Source organism: Eubalaena glacialis, chromosome 17, assembly GCF_028564815.1.
Source record: "Eubalaena glacialis isolate mEubGla1 chromosome 17, mEubGla1.1.hap2.+ XY, whole genome shotgun sequence".
Taxonomy (NCBI): Eukaryota; Metazoa; Chordata; class Mammalia; order Artiodactyla; family Balaenidae; genus Eubalaena; species Eubalaena glacialis.
Genome location: NC_083732.1, coordinates 88318954 through 88337907, shown reverse-complemented (window position 1 = coordinate 88337907; position 18954 = coordinate 88318954). Strand labels below are relative to the sequence as shown.

At 60.6% G+C, this 18954-nt stretch overlaps 1 protein-coding gene across 12 annotated transcripts; it reads right to left on the bottom strand.

The window, feature by feature from the left end:
• Positions 1 to 391: 391 nt before the first annotated feature.
• Positions 392 to 10997, bottom strand: RHPN1 (rhophilin Rho GTPase binding protein 1). Of its 12 annotated transcripts, none has more exons than XM_061171875.1 (15): positions 10624 to 10993; positions 6828 to 6943; positions 5688 to 5816; positions 5268 to 5343; positions 4579 to 4656; positions 4143 to 4267; positions 3882 to 4048; positions 3447 to 3640; positions 2942 to 3101; positions 2754 to 2867; positions 2191 to 2406; positions 1766 to 1842; positions 1412 to 1558; positions 1152 to 1265; positions 392 to 735 (listed from the first exon to the last, which is right to left on the bottom strand). In XM_061171875.1, exons 1-15 carry the CDS (start codon positions 10735 to 10737, stop codon positions 571 to 573), a joined length of 1992 nt encoding a protein of 663 aa, XP_061027858.1. In that variant the 5' UTR covers positions 10738 to 10993; the 3' UTR covers positions 392 to 570. The 12 variants fall into 12 exon arrangements, with proteins under 12 accessions (XP_061027858.1, XP_061027857.1, XP_061027859.1 ...); XM_061171874.1 differs by having other exon boundaries at positions 1191 to 1313; positions 10624 to 10992; XM_061171876.1 differs by having other exon boundaries at positions 1152 to 1313; positions 4143 to 4192; positions 10624 to 10991.
• Positions 10998 to 18954: the final 7957 nt, after the last annotated feature.

Here is an 18954-nt window from a genome sequence, read left to right as displayed (position 1 = left end):
GGGCCAAACAGAAGCTTGGCTTGGGGCGGACCCAGTCCTGAGGGAGGGTGTGGACAAGGTATGGCACGCTGGGGGGTGGGGGGCAGGGGGATGGGGAGAGCTCAGCTGAGGGGCCTCAGGGCCCAGCACAGGGGGCATGGGCATCTGGGCTGCAGGGACCCGCTGGCAACACATCACCCCAGCCTGCCTGGCTCTCTGGGGACGGCTCCTTCAGGATCCAAGAAGGGCAGCCGGACGCCCCCACCCGGGAAGCTGCCCTCGAGTGGGCACTTGGGGCACAGGAGGACAGGGCAGCCTCCTGGCACTTGGGAGTCGGTGTCCAGAGGCGACTGTGACACTTCCCGTGGGGGGGGGGCAGCACCTGGCCCCCAGCACGGGGCTCGGACACACCTCATCTGACAATGTCTTTAATGGGCAGCTCCGGGCACTGGGTAGGGCAGCAAACTGGCCCGAAGGTGCTCTGGGGTCAGGAAGGCGTGCCTGGGGTCCTCACTCCCAGCCAGCTGGAGCCTGTGCGGGGCTCGGGTGCGGGGAGAGCGGGCCCCTCACCGCCAGCCTCAGCAGCCCAGCTCAGGGGTGTGGCGCCGGGGACAGCCTCCTGCCAGTCTTGCCCCTCTTGGCCTTACGGTTCCAGCCAAGGAGGGGCCTGGGGCTGGCCTGCGCGGGCTCTGGTGTCTCCCAGCCACACTCCTTCTGGCTCCTCAGAAGCCCCCCCAGGGCTGGCCGGCGGTCCCCCTGTGTTCCGGATGGAAATGGGTATCGGTCGGCATCCTGGCCTGGCCTGCTTGTGGCCAGCCTGGTGAGTGCAACAGGGACGAGCTGGGTGGTATTCAGGGGGCACGTGGCGGGGTTCCTGGGAGGGCAGCCCTGTAGCAGGGCGCCCCTGGGTTTGCCGCGCTGGGCGGACAGAACTCCCGCGCAGCTCCTGCCCGGGGCCTCCAGGAGGGTGGAGGCCAGCTGAGGGGTGGGCTGGGGCCTTGTCAAGGGCAGGAGCTGCCACCAGGTGGAGGCCGCAGCGTAGGTGGCTGCTGCCTGGAAGGTCATCCCAGTGCTCTCTTGGCATCTGCGGGTGTTTGGGGCTTGGCGGAAGGCCCAGGGCCGGGGCGGGACAAGGAGTGAGGGACCACCCCCCCAGGGCCCCCGGGGCTCACCGAGCCAGGCGGCTCGGCACTGGGCAGCAGCGTCAGCACCTGCAGGCTCACGCCCGCGTCGCCCACGCGCTTCAGCTGGGCTACCACGTCCGCGTGCTTCCACCACCTGCACGGCTGCCCGTTCACCGACACGATGTAGTCACCCTGCTTCAGGCCGGCCGCCTGCAGGGAGACGGGCAGAGGACCGCCGGCACCCCTCCACCTCTGGCCGGTCCCATCTTCCCCCTTCCCGCAGTCAGCCCTGGGGTGGGGGCCCTTACCGCGGCCCGGCTCCCTGGAACGACGGCAGCGATGAGAACGGGCGCGTCTCCCCGCAGCGTGAAGCCGAAGGCCCCCTCTCCTCGGGCCACGTGGATGGGCCCTGCCAGCCGCCAGCGGTTCTTGGCTGAGAACACGGACAGGGGCCCCTGGGGGCGGTCAGAGGTCAGAGGCCTGGCTGGGCTGCCGCACGTGGGGGAGCCCCGGCCTGGAGCACCCTCGCCCCGATCTCCACATTTGGGGACAGAAAGCAGCAGGGCCTGCAGGGGCGCCGGGCAGGGTTGGGCCCCCATCGAGGGCCTGCCTGAAAACGCAGCGCAGAGCCGAGGTGGGGGTGGCCTGGGAGGGGTGCTCACCAGCCGATGGAAGATATCAGCCACCTTCACCCGGGAGAAGCTGGGTGCCCTGCCCTCCGGCCTCCGCTGCGTCTTAGCTGAAAGGGTGAAGCGGAAGGGAGGGCGGGGCTGAGCCCAAGGCTCACGGCCCCAGAACCCTGGGAAGCAGCCGGGCGTGGCTCGGCCAGAGCAGAGTGGGTGACCCGAAGTGCAGCCCGTGCACACTGGCCCCTCTGTGGACCACCAGCAGGAGGAGCCCCGGGGGGTGGTTCTTGGGGATCCCAGGTGCAGGGAGAGGGGGGCGTGGAGGAGCAAGGGAGCTGCCATCATGGCTCCCCCGCCAACTGCCCTGCTCCTCCTTTGGGGGCCCATAGCTCTGTGGCAAATGGAAGTTGCTCGCCGGGAGGCCTCCGCCCACCGCCCCCCTGGGGCCAGGACACACCCACCCAAGGGGCCTGGCTGCTCACGCCGAACGTCAGGGGCCTCGGCGGCCTCACAGAAGTCGTCCTCGAGGTCGAGTTGCGAGTACTTGGCCAGAGAGCGCCGCAGCGCCTGGGTCAGCACGAGCTGCAGCAGGTCCACGCTGCGCAGGGCCCGGCACACGGCGTGCAGCCGCAGAGCCTCCTCCTGACCCAGCACGGCCCGCTTCAGGTGGGCCTTGCCTGCCCGGGGCAGAGCTGTCACACGCCGCCTGCCTGGCCCTTCCAGGCCGGGCCCCAGCTCCCCCACCCCCAGATGCTGCAAGAGGAGGGCAAGTGAGGGCTTCTGGGCTCATCCTGAGGGCCCGCTGGCAGGTCTGAGCCGCGAAAGAGCTGCTGCCGTGTGTGGCTCGCCCCCCCGCCCCCGCCCCCTTCCGACGCTGCCCGCACTGCTGGGGCCCCTGCTCCAGGCGAGCTGGGGACCCCACCCGCCAGGGCCGGGACACCAGGACTGGGGATGACAGGGTGGAGTGGGTCATTCACCCCCGCGGAGGCCCCAGCGCCCCACCCTCCTCCCTCAGCCACCTCACCCAGCTTCCGGCGCTCCTCGTGCTCCTGGGGCAGTGCGGGGCCCCGGGGCTCAGACGAGGCCGGGAGCCCGAGGAAGATCTGCTCGAGGGCTGGAAGCTCCGCCTCTGCCACCGCTGGGGGTCAGAGAGGGCGGTGAGGCGCCGGTGGGGCCCTGCCGGCACACGGGCATGCGGGGCGGGGCACTCACGGGCGCCGTCACACAGGGCCAGGGCCGCGTGGTAGTGGGCCAGGGCGCGGAAGTACTCAGCCTTCACGTGCACCAGGGTGGTCCAGGGGAAGGGCACGTAGTCCTGGACGGGCGGCTGGGTCATGGTCTGGTGCACCAGCCGGTACTCGGCCGCCACCTGCTGGCGCACACGGCAGGATGGTAGGGCCTCCCGCGAGCCCAGCAGTCTGGGCCCCCGCCTCTCCCCACCCTGGGGCTTTGCCCCGACCAAAGCCCCAGCGGCCCTGTCCCACGCCAGGCTGAGCTCAGGGGCAGGGCCCCAGTTCCTGCCCTGATTGGCGTTGCCCCAGAGGCGGGGACTCAGGACCTCGGGGTCGACAGCCAGCTTTGGGACCCTACAGGAGACCCTGCACCTGGCCACCCCGGCCCAGAGCCTGGCTCTGCTCCTAAGCTCCAGCCGGCACCCTCGACCCAGGCCCTGCTGCCCACTGAGACACCGCAGCTTGGCCGGGCTCCCCGCCCTCACCTGGGCGGCCTCCTGAGCCAGGTGCAGCTGGGCCAGGCAGTCATGGGGGGCCACGGGGGCCTGCAGCGAGAGGCCCTCGAAGACGCACTCCTGGGCCTGGGCGGTCATGAGCTGCTCCAGCATGGAGAGTGAGGCGGGGCTCATGTCGGGGCTGGGCGCGTGGGAGAAGTTCTCCCTCAGGAGGCTGAAGGCCCCTGCGGAGGGGAGGGGGCTCAGGGTGGCACGGCGGGGCCGCCCCACCCCCGCCCCATGTGCTCGGCCCTGGTTGGGGAGCACCCTCTGCGCCCCACAGAGGGCCTGTGCGTGTGACCCCTCGGGCCAGGGGGCCATCGTCCTGGGCCCCTAGCTCTGGCCACAGAGAAGGCTCTGCCCCTCACGTCTGGAAGCGAGGACCGCGCAGGCACAGCTGGGGGGCCAGCCCTGGGCGGCTCTCACCCACAGCCCTCTGAAAGGCCTCCACAGCACAGCTGGTGCCCTCGGGGCAGGAGCGGTCCTGGCGAGCCCCGATCTGGGTGTGGAGGGCGCCGATGTTGAAGAGCACGCTGCCCTTCTCGAAGGCCAGGGCCCGCTGCTGGGCCGGAACCCCCGTCAGCGAGTCGTACCTGCAGGGTCGGGTCAGGCTGGGCAGAGCCCTCACAAGAAGCCGGGGTCTCAGAGGCGGCCGCCGCCCCCAGCCCCGCCCCGCCCCGCCCCTACCAGTGGAACAGCAGCCCCAGGCTCCTGGCAGGGGTGACAAAGCGCGCCTCCTGGAAACACAGCTGATTGTAGTAGGCCGTGAGCAGCTCCAGGCCCGCCTCGCTCCGGCTGGGGGTCCGCGTGGCCTGCCGGGTGGAAGTCAGCGGGGTCCACGGCCCCAGCCCACCTCATGGCATGCACACCGCCCTGGGAATCCCCTTGAATGCCATAGCCCCAGGGGAGCACCCCAGGGTCTCGGGGTGGACACGGTCACACCTGCCCTCCCGGGGGCTGCTGTGGACCACATGTGCCACTCCAGGAGACTGTGCAGGGCACTGAGGTGAGAGACCCAGGCAGGGTCCCTGGGGTGGGGACAGGCACAGAGTAGCCATTCCCAATGGGACAGCAGCACCGAGCTTCTGTTTTCTCACCTACGGACTAGGGGGAGCCCACCCACCTGCCGCAGGTCCTCCAGCTCCTGGATTTCAGCCTCGTAGGAAGCACTGTCCTCTCCAAAGTGCCCTGAGATCAGCTCCTGATTCGAAGGGACAGGCGCTGGGCTTCCCTGAAGTCTCCCAGCCCGACGTGGGTGAAGACCCGAAGCGAGGGGAGGCCCTGGTCTACACACGGACGTGGATGCCCCCCACCACGGATATGGGGCCTGGAGACTTGGTGATGTTTCTACTTGAATTCCCTTATTAACCCCACGAGGCAAGTGCTACCTGCCACTTGACAGGCGAGGACACTGAGGCCGAGAGGTGAGGCACCTTTCTGCCGGCCTGGCCGGAGTGGCAAGTTGCCCAGGGCAGCCAGGCTCACGAGCCCCCACAAGCACCCGGGAACCAGTGGGTTTTCTCAGCACAGGCTCTGACTGGAAGAGGTGGCCCCCGCCAGCGGGACCCTCAGAGTGAGAGTCAGGACCCTGCAGCCGTCTTGGGGCCTCCAGTTCTGCTGACACCCATCCCAGGGTGCATGCCTTTCTGCAAAGCCGATCCAATCCAAATCCCCCGTAGCCTGGGGAGGCCAAGCGGCTCCAGGGCAGACCCCTCTTCTCTCTGGGCCTCAGAGTCTTCATCTCCGTGAGAAGGCTGGACCAGGAAGCCCCAAAGACCCCCCAGAGCCCAGGGCTCACAGGCCAGCACTCACCTTCAGGGGTGTGGCCCAGTCTAGCTGCTTGGTCTCCTTCAGCCCCAGGGGGATCATGGGGACAGTGATACCTTCGCTAGAACCAGAAGCATCGAGTCTGGGCTCTAAGGCTGGACTCTGCTGTCCCCAGTGGCCACGAGTCCACCCGCTACCACTCCTGCCCCACGGGACACGCCCCTCCTCTGATTATGGTACATGTCCTTGCACACCACACACATCCCACCACGCTCTGTCCTGGATCACATCCTCCCACACACGCGTGGTGGGTGGTGTTCTCCTGCGCACGCATGCACACGCACCTCTGGGGCCACTCCGCATCCTTGCACACACGCACCTCTGGGGCCAGGCTGCGTCCTTGCACACATGCGCACACGCACATCTGGGGCCAGTCTGTGTCCTTGCACACACGTGCACACGCACCTCTGGGGCTGGTCGGCGTCCACGTTGCCATCGAGCCCCTCCAGCTCCTCCTTCAGCAGCTGCAGGCTGGAGTTGACGTAGCTCAGCTCCAGGGCCACAGTCTCCCTGACCCGGGCGTTACTGGTGGCTCTAGGGGAGGCCAGGCTGAGGTGAAGTCCTAGCCCTGCAGGTGGACCCACGCCCCTGGGCTTTGCTGCAGCCCCTGCCCCATCCTGAGCTCTGGAGCCCACTCCCAGAGTGATGTGCCGGTGGGCCCAGCCCCCTTGGGGGGCAGCAGTGGGGTCCAGGGCCCACCAGATGACCTCCCCCTTCTCTGCAAACCCCCGTGGTTCATGCAGACTCCTGTCCACGCGGGTATGTCATGACTCCGGCCCAAGTACATCTCCATGGCCCCTGAACTTCCAAGGCATAAATGTCCTCCACCACCTCTCCCTCCCCCAGGACACAGCTCACGCCTGCCCTCCACAGCGAATGGAAGCCAACTTCCCTGGAGGGGCGGGGATCAGACCCTCTCTGTGGCTGGCAGGGGGGCCACAGGTCCAGGAAGGCAGGGCTGGCCCTACGGATGGGAGGGACAGGGAGGCAGGGCTGCTAAGGAAAAGGAGGGGCCCAGGCCCAGCAGAGCCCCGCCCTGGGGCTGGCTCTGCACTCACTGGCACTCTGCACTCAAGCAGGCCAGGCCTCCTCCCTGGGCCTTGGGCCATCAGCGGTAGACGGGCGTGTGTGTGAAGGTCAGCACACAGCTGCTGGTCACCACGTGCATCTCAAAGGCTCCCACACTGCACACCGGTGGGGACATCCCTTCCAGCCCTGCTCCAGCCCCGCACGGAACGGAACTCGGCTGGCCCTGAGCCTACCCCTGCCAGTGAGGGCCACCAAGGTGGGGGCCTGAGTCACCTGTGAGGGTCTCAGCTGAGCGGCATGGCTGCCCCAGACCCCAGTGGGAGGCCCAGCCCTGCCTCTCAGGAGCCTGAATGGGAGTCCACGGTCACGGAATCACATGTGGACCACAAGACCAGGCACCCACCTGGGTCACTGCCCTGCCCCAGGATGCACCTGCCTCGCAGGGGCCTCGGGGAACACGGCACTGTTCTCCCATGGGTCGGCCGGCGGCAGGTGTCCCAGGCAGCCAGCACGCACCTGTACAGGTTCTCGGCGCCCGTCCGCATCCTCAGCTCCCTGTTGATCTGCTGGTGGATCCGGGCCCTGCGGCTCTGCAGGCAGCCGTGCTGCGAATTTGCCAGGAGGTCACAGCCCTGCAGAGAGGCCACAGGTCACGGGGGCCAGGCCAGCAAGGACATGGCGGGCGGGGATGTGGCTGGGACTGGGGCCCCGGGAAGAATCTGGGCCTGTCCGGTGTGGCTCTGGGTCTCAGCAGCCCAGCCTGGAGCTCCTGCCGGGAGATGGCCAATTACTCACCACACATCCTCCTGAACTTTTGAATTCCTTCTGTAACCCCCACGACCCATCCCGCCCACACAATTATGCCAGGCCACACACGTTTAATTGGAGGGGATGCCCAGCCGGCTCCTGCTGGGGTGCTAACAGAGAGGAGGCTCCCCTGGGCCACGCTGAACATGGCCGGGCTCCGTCCCAGTTGGCTGCTTACTGGCGGCAAACGCCCAAACCACAGGCCCAGGGTCCCTCCGCTCACAGGCAGCAGGCCAGGCCTCCCAACGGCCACCATCTGAAGTGCCTCCGCGCGGGTTCTGTACCGCATATGAGCCACCTGCCAGCCTGCCCACGTCCCGGGCCCCAAGCAGGGAGCCCTGCGGCAGGTTCAGAGGGTGAGAGGCTTCCTCTGGTGAGGGGAGGGGCTTCAGGGCCCCAGTGGGACTGGTGCAGCCGCGGCTACCACACCTCCTCCTGGCCATTTAAGGACCTCCCGTATGGGTCAGTCACCAGCCCAAGAGTTGGGAAGGATTTCTCAGAACGTACTTCCTTGGGCAACGTCCCCTCAGGCTCAGGTGATCACCTGGCCCCCTGATTGGAGCAGGGGTGAGAACACAGTGCCTCCCAGGACCCTGCCCTGAGGGCACAGACAGGGGAAGTTTTATTCATGCGGGGCTGACGCTGGCCTCCCTACAATGGCCACTGTCTTCCGCAAATCTGAGGAAGCATGCCCCCACTGTCACACACAGGGCAGTTTCCCACCTTCTGGGGGCTCTAGTTTGTCCCAGCCCCGTGCAGGGGGCACCCTAAAGAAGGCCTCACTCCCTTGCACAGACAAGGCTCCTGGCGCATGGCCACCTTGGATTACGGCCCAACATCTCCTCCACACTCCAGTATTCTCAGGAGAGATCAATCAGGGAAGACTTCCTGCAGGAGGAGGCATTCTTCTGGGACTTGAAGGATAGAAGGCTTCAAGGTAACTGCGGAGAGGGGACTTGTCCCCATTGAACAATGGGAGAAAGAGCAATCAACTTGGAAGACTCCCTGCTGTGGGACCCTGGGCAAGCCCTCATCTGTAGATGGGAAGGGGGCTGGTGTCAGGGTGGCACCAGGATGGAACAAGACAAAACACGGCTCTCCTCTCTCCGCTCTGCTGGTTGAGTGTCTGTCTTCCCACTGGCCTGCGCCTCTTCTCCGTGGTGCCTCCCACACCCACTTGGTGCAAAAGGGAATGAGCAGAGGACATGAGCAGTCTCCCCTCCAGGAGGCCTGAGAATTTGGGGAGAGAGGGGCAGGCCACAGTCGAAGCTACATCCCTATCCCTCCGAAGGTCCAACTGCAAAGCTCCAGCAGGTTCTAAGGGTTCTGGGTGAGCAGCACTGCTGTCTGCCTGGGGAGGGGTGGTCCACGTGTTGGGCAGAGGCCGCCAGCCCCGCAGGGCTGTCCTCATCAACACAGTTCGTTTGTCTCCAATGTCAAGTGCTCCTGGAGAGATGTGTTGGAGGCAGGAGACCACGGCCTCTGAGCCAGGGTCCCCTCTGAGCTCCGCAGCCAGCACCCCCATGGCCTCATGACCCTAACGCTCCCTCCAGAAGGCAGTCTGGCTGCGTGACCTGGGTGGGAGGTGTGCCTACGGCCCAGTCTGCAGTGCTGGGCGGGCTGAGAGCCACACTCACCCCCATTTCCACACCAGGTGGTAAAGGGATGTGCCAGCTCACCCACCTGTGGAAGAACCCCCACCCTGACGGAGAAGAGGAGCGACCCCCCACACCCTCCCTGCAATGGCCCTGATGGCATGGGTCTAGCGGATCCCCCAGAAGCCCAGAAGGAAATGGCATGGGCAGTGGCCAGAACTGGCTACGTGTGGGGGCAACTATGCCAGCACAGGCCTGGGAACAATCAGCAAGATGGTCAGCAGGGCCAGGCCTTACACCCTTGTGGGTGCAGGTGCCACCTATGCTCGGTGGCACCAGACTGAAAACCCTTGGGGACATGGATGCCCAAGGCCTGGCATAAAACTGGGGCAGCCTCTTGGTGACCACCAGGGGACAACTGGGCTCCCGGGCTGCAGAGGGAGGGAGCCAGAGCACCCTCTCCTTCCCAGGCACAGACTCGAATGTCTCCACACCCCCTCCCTTCCAGAGCTTCCCCAGTCCTCCTGGAAATGGTCCACAGTCCACAGTGCGTGGGGTCAGGGACTTCAGGAGGGGGCAGAGGTGCGGGGAAGTGAGGAGGGACAAACCGCCTAGCTGGGCAATCCTCCAGCCATTTCCTGTACCCAGAAGGCTTCAGCCACCTGTTGCTAAAAGTTTCATCACAGAGCTGGGTGCCCAGGGCAAAGCTGAACAGCCCTAGGAGAGAGAGGGGAAAGCTAAAAAACGAGGAATGATGGGCACCAGGAACAAGCACGAGGGCCACGGGCTGTCACTGACCAGAGCCCAACACCTGTCACAGAAGGGGGTCCTGAAGCGTTGGAGAAAACCACAAGGTGGACTTGCGCTCCCACCTGTTCCTGGTCGACACAGGAGGGGTCCCCAAACGGGCTAGAGAGGAGCCCAGCACAGGCAGACAGCTGGGCTCTGGCTCCGCACCGGGCCCCAGTTTCCCCAGCGATAAGCCCACCTCGCCTCTAGGGGCGAGCGAGATGTGGGGTTCGCCCCGGAGTCTAGCGGCGCGCTCGGACGGGAGAAGCCAGCGCCGACCCGGCAGCCCCGCGCCCGCCGGAGTCAGATGGCGACAGGACCACGTCGGGTCTGGCACCCCACCTCCCGGCGCCCCCCGCCCTGGGGCACTCCCACCTTGCGGACGCTGCCGGCCGCCTGCAGCCGGGCGCTCTCCTCGCCGGCGCCCGCGCCGTCCGGCCTCCCCTCGGGGACCATCGCCGCCCGCCGTTCGGGCCGCGCCCGCCTGGAAGCCAACGCCGGCGCAGGAACCCCGCGCGCACGGGATCGCGCACTGCCCTCTCCTGGGGGGCGGGGGGGGTGGTGGTGGCCCGGTCGGCTGGAGGGGCGGGGCGCTGGGCGCCGAGCGTGCGAAACTTTCCGCTGCCCAATCGGCGGCAGCGGAGACTCCGACGGACAGCAGCTTCGGCCAACCAGAGTGCGAGGGAGGTGGTTCCGAGGCCAGGCCCCGGCCGCCCGCGCCCGCGGAGCCCCGGGGGAATGCGGTCGCCCCTGGCAACCGCCGGCCGGCGGATAAGGGAAAACACTGCGCACCGCAGGGCTCCGGACAGCGCGGGTTTTACCCGCACAGGCGGCGGGGCCTCCGCGGGGCTAGTCCGGAAACATCCGCAATGGGGTTAACGGTTTTGCTAGCGCGAGCGCCCGTGCAGCTCTTAAGGTCCGCTTTCCTGTCTCCGCGCGGGTACCCAGGCTCCGGCCTGGCCCCAGTGAGGTGCCATGGTCGGCCGTCCTTTGTCACACCTCCAGAACCCGCTTCCAGAACCTTCCTCTGGAACCCGTCTCTGGAGCCCACACCCCAGAATCCTCCTCCAGAACCCACCTCCACAACCTGCTTCCAGTATCATCTTGCTTTCACAACCTACTTCTAGAACTGACTTGCCTCCAGGACCAGCCTGCTTCCAGAATTGGACTCTTTCCGTAACCTGCTCTCCCTGCAGGGTTGCTCCAGCGATGTGCCTCCGTCCAGGTCCTTTCATAATTTCTCTAGTTATGGTGACTCTGCAACGCACTCAGATTTCATGTGGGCCTCACCTCACCTAAGAACACACCGTTTGTAGGGGCAGGAACACCAGAGCATAAGCAGTAGCCCTAGTTTATCTTCAAGTTCCGATAAAGTTCCAGCTTGTCCGTCCTCACCATCTCCCCTCCGTGCAGAGCCCTAGGCTCCTTCTCTCCAAACGTGCACGCCTGATCCGGCCGTTCCCCAGCGCTAAATCCTGTAAACTAAGCTCCTTGGCCCACCCTGGCCATCTGCAACAATAACAACTCCAAAATAAGGTAATTGTTAACTCCTGGGAAAATAAAATGTAACCACAGAATATAACCTGACTCAGCTGTGTACTTCAGGATGTCCTGGAATCTTGACCTCAGGACCATTATAACGAGTTTCTGTTAGGAGGAGGTAAGAGAGGAAGAGTGAAGAAGTGGGTGAAAGAAGCTGAAGCTTCAGCCTCCTGAGGCGAAGTCAGTAGGTAAGGCCTCAGTTAGAAAGCAGAATTCCGGATGCAGAAGTATGTTGTTCGGAACTGTGGAATTCAATACCAAATCGGCAGCTCAAAGAGTTACAAGAGGTCGCCCCTGGGGAGGGCGGTAGGGCACTGGAGGAGACTCCTGTTTGGCTAATCGGGTCTTGTAGAGCTAAGGTTGGTGAAACTCTGCACCTTCTATAACAAAGCAATCCCAAAGCTTAGTTTTGGAAGAGTGGATGTCTAGAAATTGACAACAAAAAACATCCAAAATAAAAGGTAACCATTGGAAGTGAAGAGATATTCCTAAATAAGGTTTGAAATAGAAGAAAGAACACAAACTTCACATTACCTAAAAAATAACTAGAAGGCTTCCTTGGTGGCACAGTGGTTAAGAATCCGCCTGCCAATGCAGAGGACACGGGTTCGAGCCCTGGTCCGGGAAGATCCCACATGCCGCGGAGCAACTAAGCCTGTGCGCCACAACTACTGAGCTTGTGTTCTAGAGCCCGCGAGCCACAACTACTGAAGCCCGCACGCCTAGAGCCCATGCTCCACAACAAGAGAAGCCACCGCAATGAGAAGCCCGTGCGCCACAACGAAGAGTAGCCCCCGCTCACTGCAACTAGAGAAAGCCCGTGAGCAGCAACAAAGACCCAATGCAGCCAAAAATAAATAAAATAAATAAATTTAAAAAAAAAACTAGAAAGTAAATAATGTTATATAAAATGTGTGGAATAAACCAAAGGAAATTCTGTAATCTTACAGGTGTTTATTACTATATAGATGTCATATATGTGAAATAAATCAACAACATCAAAAAAAAGAGGAGGAAATAAAGATTAAAAGCTGACATCAGTCACGTAGCAAAAACACCCTGAGTGTTTGAGAAAAAAAAAAAGTTGATAAATCCCCAAGAGGCCCAATCAGGGAAATAAAAGAGATTGTATCAGCTAGGATCCGCCTCTGACTGCATGAGATTGGGATGCAGCGGCTTAGACCCCGGGAGTGAGATGCTTACTATTTTTCCCCAGGTCACCATTCAGAGATGGATGGTGGTGGTGGATGCATCCACAGGGGCGTACACCACGGACCTTCAGCCTCACAGTGGAGAAAAGGTTACTCCTCCTCCGGGTTCAGTTCTGGTTTCCAGGGAGGAAGAAGCATCAGGAGGAAGGCAAGAAGTCCCCCACGTCCCCCCAGAACTTTGTCTCACGGCCACACGTGGCTGCAGGGGAGGCTGGGAATGTATTGTCCTTGTTGGCAGGTGCTGTCCCAAACTACTTGGGGTTCTGTCTGTCAGGAGAACTGGAATGGGTTTGGATCCCACAAGTAGTGGCTGTGTCAGAGCGAAAACACAAATACACCACATTAAGAAAGGAAAAAAGAGCAATTACCAAGACATGGGGAGATTTTACAAACCACGAGAGAACATTGTGACAGAAACTGGAAGATCTAGAGAAGATGGATGACTCTGTACCCAAACATAAATGATCAAAGCTGACCCCAGAAGAGGGGGAAAACAAGAATAGACCACTAACTGTAGAATAAACTGTTGGAAGGGGCTCTAGACTCTAACAGCCGCGCAGCAAGTCCACCTAAGAACAGGTGCCTCCTCTGCTCCTCAAAGGAGCCCAGCCTGTGAAGGGGACGGAGGGACATGGAGCCGCTTACCAAGGTAAGATGCCCACGTCTAATGAGGAGAGGGCATGAAGCACTGCATTGATTTCACCCACACACCTAAGCGGCACACTGTCGTTGGCCCGGTCCTTTCCACCTGCCCCGCCCCTGTTGTTACAGAATCCACATGGGAAGGACAGCCAGTCAACCCCAGAAGGCAGAGACCTCAATGAATGACCAAAGGGTGTTGGAAAACATGGGGGGCCGTGTGGGTCACAGTCTGGGGAGGTTAAATGCCCATGACGGGGCTTCCCTGGTGGCGCAGTGGTTAAGAATCCACCTGCCAAATCAGGGGACATGGGTTCGAGCCCTGGTCCGGGAAGATCCCACATGCCACGGAGCAACTAAGCCCGTGTGCTACAACTACTGAGCCTGCGCCCCAGAGCCCACGAGCCACAACTACTGAGCCCACGTGCCAGAACTGCTGAAGCCCGTGCGCCTAGAGCCCGTGCTCCGCAACAAGAGAAGCCACTGCAGTGAGAAGCCTGCTCACTGCAATGAAGAGTAGCCCCCGCTCGCCGCAACTAGAGAAAGCCCGTGCGCAGCCAAAAATAAAAATAAATAAATTTAAAAAAACCCCAGATCATCTTCAAAAATGCAAAGAAAGAAAAGAGACGTTAAAAATATATATAAGTAAGTAAATGCCTGAGACGCCAGGGCACACCCGCACGGAGTCACTGTTCAGTCCCAACACCGGCAGGACACAGTGACCCACTGTGGTCACCTTAGCCCATTCCTTTGGCCAGCCATCGGCCTGCACGCATGGGCTCAGGATGTAGTTGTGGCCGGTTGGGCAGGGGGCGTCTTCAGAGGGCCCCTGGGAGAGCCCCACAGGAGGAGTAGTTTGTAGCTTTTAGTTAAGGAAATAATGCAGGGAAACTAAATACTAGGGGAAAGAAGACAAAATTATCTTTATATTCAGATGACATGATTGCATAATTTAAAATCCCAAGAAATTCAACCAAAAAGAAACCCTATTAGAACTAATTAGATAATTTGGTAAGGTAGCTAGTGTTAAGCTATGTTATGGACTGAATTTTCTCCACCTTCCAAATTCCTATGTTGAATCCCTAACCTCCAATGTGATAGGATTTGGAGGTGGGGCTTTTGGGCGGTGATGAGGGTTAGATGAGGTCATGAGGGTGGGGACCCTATGATGGGATTAGTGTCCTTGTAAGAGAAAAAGACACCAGGGAATTCCCTGGCAGTCCAGTGGTTAGGACTCCCTGCTTTCACTGCCGGGGGCCTGGGTTCGACCCCTCGTCAGGGAACTAAGATCACACAAGCTGCATGGCATGGCCAAAAAAAGAAAAGAGACACCAGAGTTTGCTTTCTCAGCCATGTGAGGACGCAGTGAGAAGGTGTCCGTCTGCAAACCAGGAAGAGAGTCTTTACAAGGAGCTGAATCAGCTGGCACCTTGATCTTGGACTTAGCCTCCCACACTGTGAGAAAATAAATTTCTCTCTGTGGCAGTACACGGTAAGTGCCGATGAGCTCTGACTTACACTTTTATACTGATCGATACTTTGCAACTATGAGCCAGATAGGCTCTTGATGCGAACGTGAACACCCAGATTTTCGAGTTGGGAGGAAAGTTGGGCTCTGTTCTGAGCCTCTGCAAGTTCCAGAGGAGGGCCTGGCCATCTGGAGTGTCACCGGCTTGCCCAAGACCCAGTGGCCGGAGAGGAGCCAGGACCCTTGCAGCGTCCAGCACCTTCTCTGCACGCAGCCCCTTTCCTGGTAGGGACTGACCATGGGGAATGCCCCAGGTGAGCCAAAAATGCCATCAGGAGGAGGAGGTGGGACAGAGAAACCTAGAGAAAGCAGCTGATTCTAGAAAATTCCCACCTGGCCTGGATTGGGCCATTTTGATGGCTGCCTCGTCCCCAGGAGGGGCTGAAGAATTTGGGTCTGGGGTCTTTTGGTTCAATGCTAAATGTTGAATGACTTGGTGAAAAGTGGTGGCACTTCCGTCGACCTTCTCTCTGGTCCCAAGTCTCAATTAGGGACGGTGCTGACACTGTTTATTTACATTCGCATTTTTTCAGAATGAGGGGCAGAGGAGTCAGGCTCTGGAAGCACAGGATTGGCAAAGAATTCCTTTACTCCTGTATTTGCTCACTGTTGTGGCATGCTAAGATTTTGGAGTTTTGGTGTGCGCCTGTACTTACAGGGTACGCAACATAAATTGAAGAATAAATAACCGTAAAGCCCGAAGGGAGCATGATATACTGCTGTGTGCAAGCCGCTTGTCTGTGACGAATGGCGTACCAGGCACCACGGGACCACAGGAAGCCTTAATCAATGGAGGTAATAGCCACCAATGCATCAGCCGTGCGGGTGTCACTGAGGGACCAACGCTGGAGAAGAATCAACGGAACGTGAAAAAGGAATTGTTTGTAAATACAATCAACAATTTTGTGTTCGTGAGAAAGCCATTCATCATTTGGAAACCACCTTTAGTAAAAGATGCACCTGGTTTCTCAGTGAGACAGGGCTATCAATCCCACCCAAGTCATGGGGCCAGCTCAGGGCTGTCAAAGGCCCAGGGAACAGACACACATATTTATTCTTATTTGAAGGCAAGTTGAGAGTCATTTGGGAAAAAAAAAAAAAAGAGCCACTGAGAGCATTGGCTGCAGAGGGCACCTAGAAAAGCCACTTGGGAGCAGAGAGAGCTCCTTAAAAGTGTCTTCTTCAGGGCGCCCAGCCCAGGGCCCTGGTGGGAGGGGCTCTGTGGGCCCTGAATACCCACCACACTCTGGACGCTTCCCAAGCCACGTCTGTGCTCTCGCCCCTCCTGGACACAGAGGTGCATGTGGGGAGGGAGGGAGAGGTCTCTCTCCAAGCAAGGACGGTGGCTTCTGGGGAAGTGGCACTTTTCGGGGATGAGGTCCAAGGAGGTGGGGGGGTACAAATTATTGTCCTTGTAAGTTTGGCATCGTGGCCTGGCTCCACGGACTGGCCACTTTGGGGAACTAGTTTTATCCTTTGAACAGTGCGAGGTGAGGACGCCCAGGGCTCCCCAGAGCGTGGTGTTTACTGGTCTGATCCCTGGCAGACGGCTGAAGGCACCTGCATGTTTTCCCCCACTGAGGCCTCCCCACGACCCTCTGTGGAAAATCCTGCTGCCGAAGGACCACCCTGGGCTCTGGAGGAGTGGAGGCCAGGTGAGGCCAGGTGGGGAGCGGGCCGCAGGCAGGGCCACGTGGGGTGGAGCAGTCATGGGCAGACAGCTTGGCAGTTCATGGCAGTGTCAGGAAGAGGAGCAGCAGCTGGGGCAGCAGGGCTGGGCCAGATGCCCCCCAGAAACCTGGGGAGGGACAGGGTCCAAGCAGCGCCTGTGAATGAGGCGTCAGCCCATGTTGCTGACGGTCAGCGGGATAAGGCCAGGGAAGGTGGCGGTGGGTGTCGGAGACCTCACTGGGGGCCGTCTCAGTGGGGTGTGGGGAAGGCTGCCTTAACGGGGATCAAAAGTGAGCCAGAGGACAGGAAGTAGACACCCGTCTGGGGAGTTCTGCTTGGTGGGGGGGCAGAGAACTGGTGGGACGCGTGCTTGTGGGGTCAGGGGAGGGCTGAGGGGCTGGCCAGCCTAACAGAGGTTCGAACAGTCCAACCACAGCGACAGGAGGGGGCAGAGGAGGGATGGCGGACACAGGCAGGGCACACGTGGGGCTGGGAGGATGCGGACACTCCCTGTGGGCTGTTTCTATGTGTCGGTGACATAGGAAGCAAGGCCCCCGCTGAGAGTGGGCCGAGGAGGGGTGCTGGAGGTCACAGGAGGCGAGGAGGAGGACAGCTAAGGACAGGGGGGTGGGGCTTCCTGGTGGGGCGGGGGCCCCAGCTGGCTTGTGGCTGCCCAGAAGGCAGAGGGCTCGGTTTAACCAGGGTTTAAGGGGGTGAGAGGGCGCGGGCAGCCGAATGATGCTTTGCATACTCAGCCTCACTGATGGGCTGTGACACCTAAGAGAAGGAAAACACCCGTCATTCCAAGGACTCATTCGTGACCTAATCCAGAAAGATTCAGATTCTGGATGGCGGTAACTCTGATGACTGAATACCTTGTTGTCAGACAGTTTTGGATATAAGTTATAAAGTGTTTTTGACACCTGCCCAGTCAGTCAACTGACAACAAGGCTCTTACCCCAAATCTGGGACCACCTAGACATAGCTACCCTCGAAAATATATATCATCGGAAAATATGCATCCTTTATTTACCAAGCAAAAAAGGGGCATAATTCAGTGGAACCAAAGCTTCCTTTTCCCTGAAAACCTGTTTCTATTTTCCACGTATGACTAATTTTTAATCTCAGTGACTGAGCGGTAATGCCATTGTCACTGATGCTGACAATGGGGTTTTTTAAGAAGCATATGATAGATGTTGCCTTCATGGTATCCTTTTTTGGTTATCGTTCCGTGGCGTTCTGAATAAAATGAGTTCAGCCTCCGTGGGGCTCTAGCAAATCCAGGCGTAATTGTAGATTAGATGCCATCTTTATGCAAAGCTTCCGCAGCACACACTGGGCTGGCAGTGAGAGGCCGTTGACACGACAGAAGGCTTCCGTCTGGCCATTATTCACCAAAGGAGGAAAACAGCTATTTACCTAACGTCCATTTGTTAAGAAGGCAGGAAAATGGCATCTTTAATAACGTCAAACAAAGGCACCAGAACTTATAAAACAACCACCAAATTGTAAAGTAAGGAGCATGTTTGTAATAGCCTCCTCTGTTTTCACCAAAGGTATGTTTTTAGGCGGTTTTCCTGTGATGGGGTTTTAGGGTCAGAGGACAGCCCCACCCACGCAACCATGCAAACTGGAACCCTGGGTGTCATCCTCAACTCCTCTCGTCCCCACCTCCACCATCCTCCGCTGGCCGACCTCATTGCCGTCTCCCACGGGACCAGGCACTCAGTTTCCCGCAGGCCTCTCTGCCCCAAGAGCTGTACTGCCCACTGAGGCTCATTCATCCCTCTAAATGCAATGGGAGCACGTTATCTTTCCTAATCTGACAGTCCCCGCCCCCCTCCGCCTGCACCATCACGTCCACGCCCCGCCGGCCCTTCCCCAATCCCAGCCCGCGCACGCAGGTGCATGTGCACACTCACACACATACATGCACCCTCACACACTTGCGCCAAGATCTCCCGCGGGGCCCTGGACCCTGGGCTGCCCCCTCGTCGCTCCCACCCACCCTGCCAGTGCCCACCTCCCGCGCCGCCTGCGTCGAGGAGTTCGCGCCCCAGACCCCCAGCTGCCGGGCCGCGCAGGAGCCCCGCCCCGCGCTTGCGCCTTCTGCCTTCCCGGCGGCCCCCGCGGCGCCGAGGCGCGGCACGTGGTGGTGGAGGCGCTGCGCACGCGCGGACTTGATGGCAGGAGAGGGCGCGTCGGTAGACGGTACGCTCGCTGCGGAGCCCGAGGCCTCGAGGAGCCGCAGGTGGGAGTTCCGGAGCGCGCGGCGGGTGGGGTCCGGAGGGGGACATTCTCCCCGGTCTCCCCTTCTCCGCACGACCCAGCGTGGCCCGCGGGGCCTCCTGTGCCTGACCAGCTCCCTAGGAGATGGGCGTGGACCGGCGCCGACACACGCAAATCCCTCGGTGCCCGGGCTCCAGTCCCCGCCGGGGGCCGCCCTGGAACCCAGATATCTGCCTTAGGGCCTGGGTTGTCCTCATCGTGGAGCCGCCCGCTCCATTTCCTGAGTTCTGATCTGCCTTCTTTGTCTTTACCACCTACTGGCGTTCATCTTGTTAACGCCACGAGCTTACAGCTTTCTTTTCCTTTTCCTTTTGGTCTGATGCATCTAAAGCCATAAGTACTCAGCTGGAATTGGCAAACAGGCTATTTTCAGTGGAGTTGATGCTTGCCTTCAAGATAGTTAATTGTGACGTTTCAAAATATAAAGATGATGACACATAAAACGCGGGAAAATGCTCAGGACCTGTTAACTGAAACTGTTCCTGGAGACTGTTTCTGTAGTAATGGGGTCAATAATGACATGCACCTCCTGGTGCACCTGTTGTATAGAGACCTTGTGAACAGTGGGCCTT

Excerpts from the sequence above, each read along its gene's own strand:
- RHPN1 (XM_061171871.1), bottom strand. The coding sequence starts at position 10,737 with ATGAAAGGACCTGGACGGAGGCACATCGCTGGAGCAACCCTGCAGGGA. Across the intron at positions 2,407-2,753 it reads CGAGGAGCGCCGGAAGCTGG|GCAAGGCCCACCTGAAGCGG; the intron begins GTGAGGTGGCTG and ends TGCCCCGGGCAG. Across the intron at positions 1,314-1,411 it reads TTCCAGGGAGCCGGGCCGCG|GCGGCCGGCCTGAAGCAGGG; the intron begins GTAAGGGCCCCC and ends GTCTCCCTGCAG.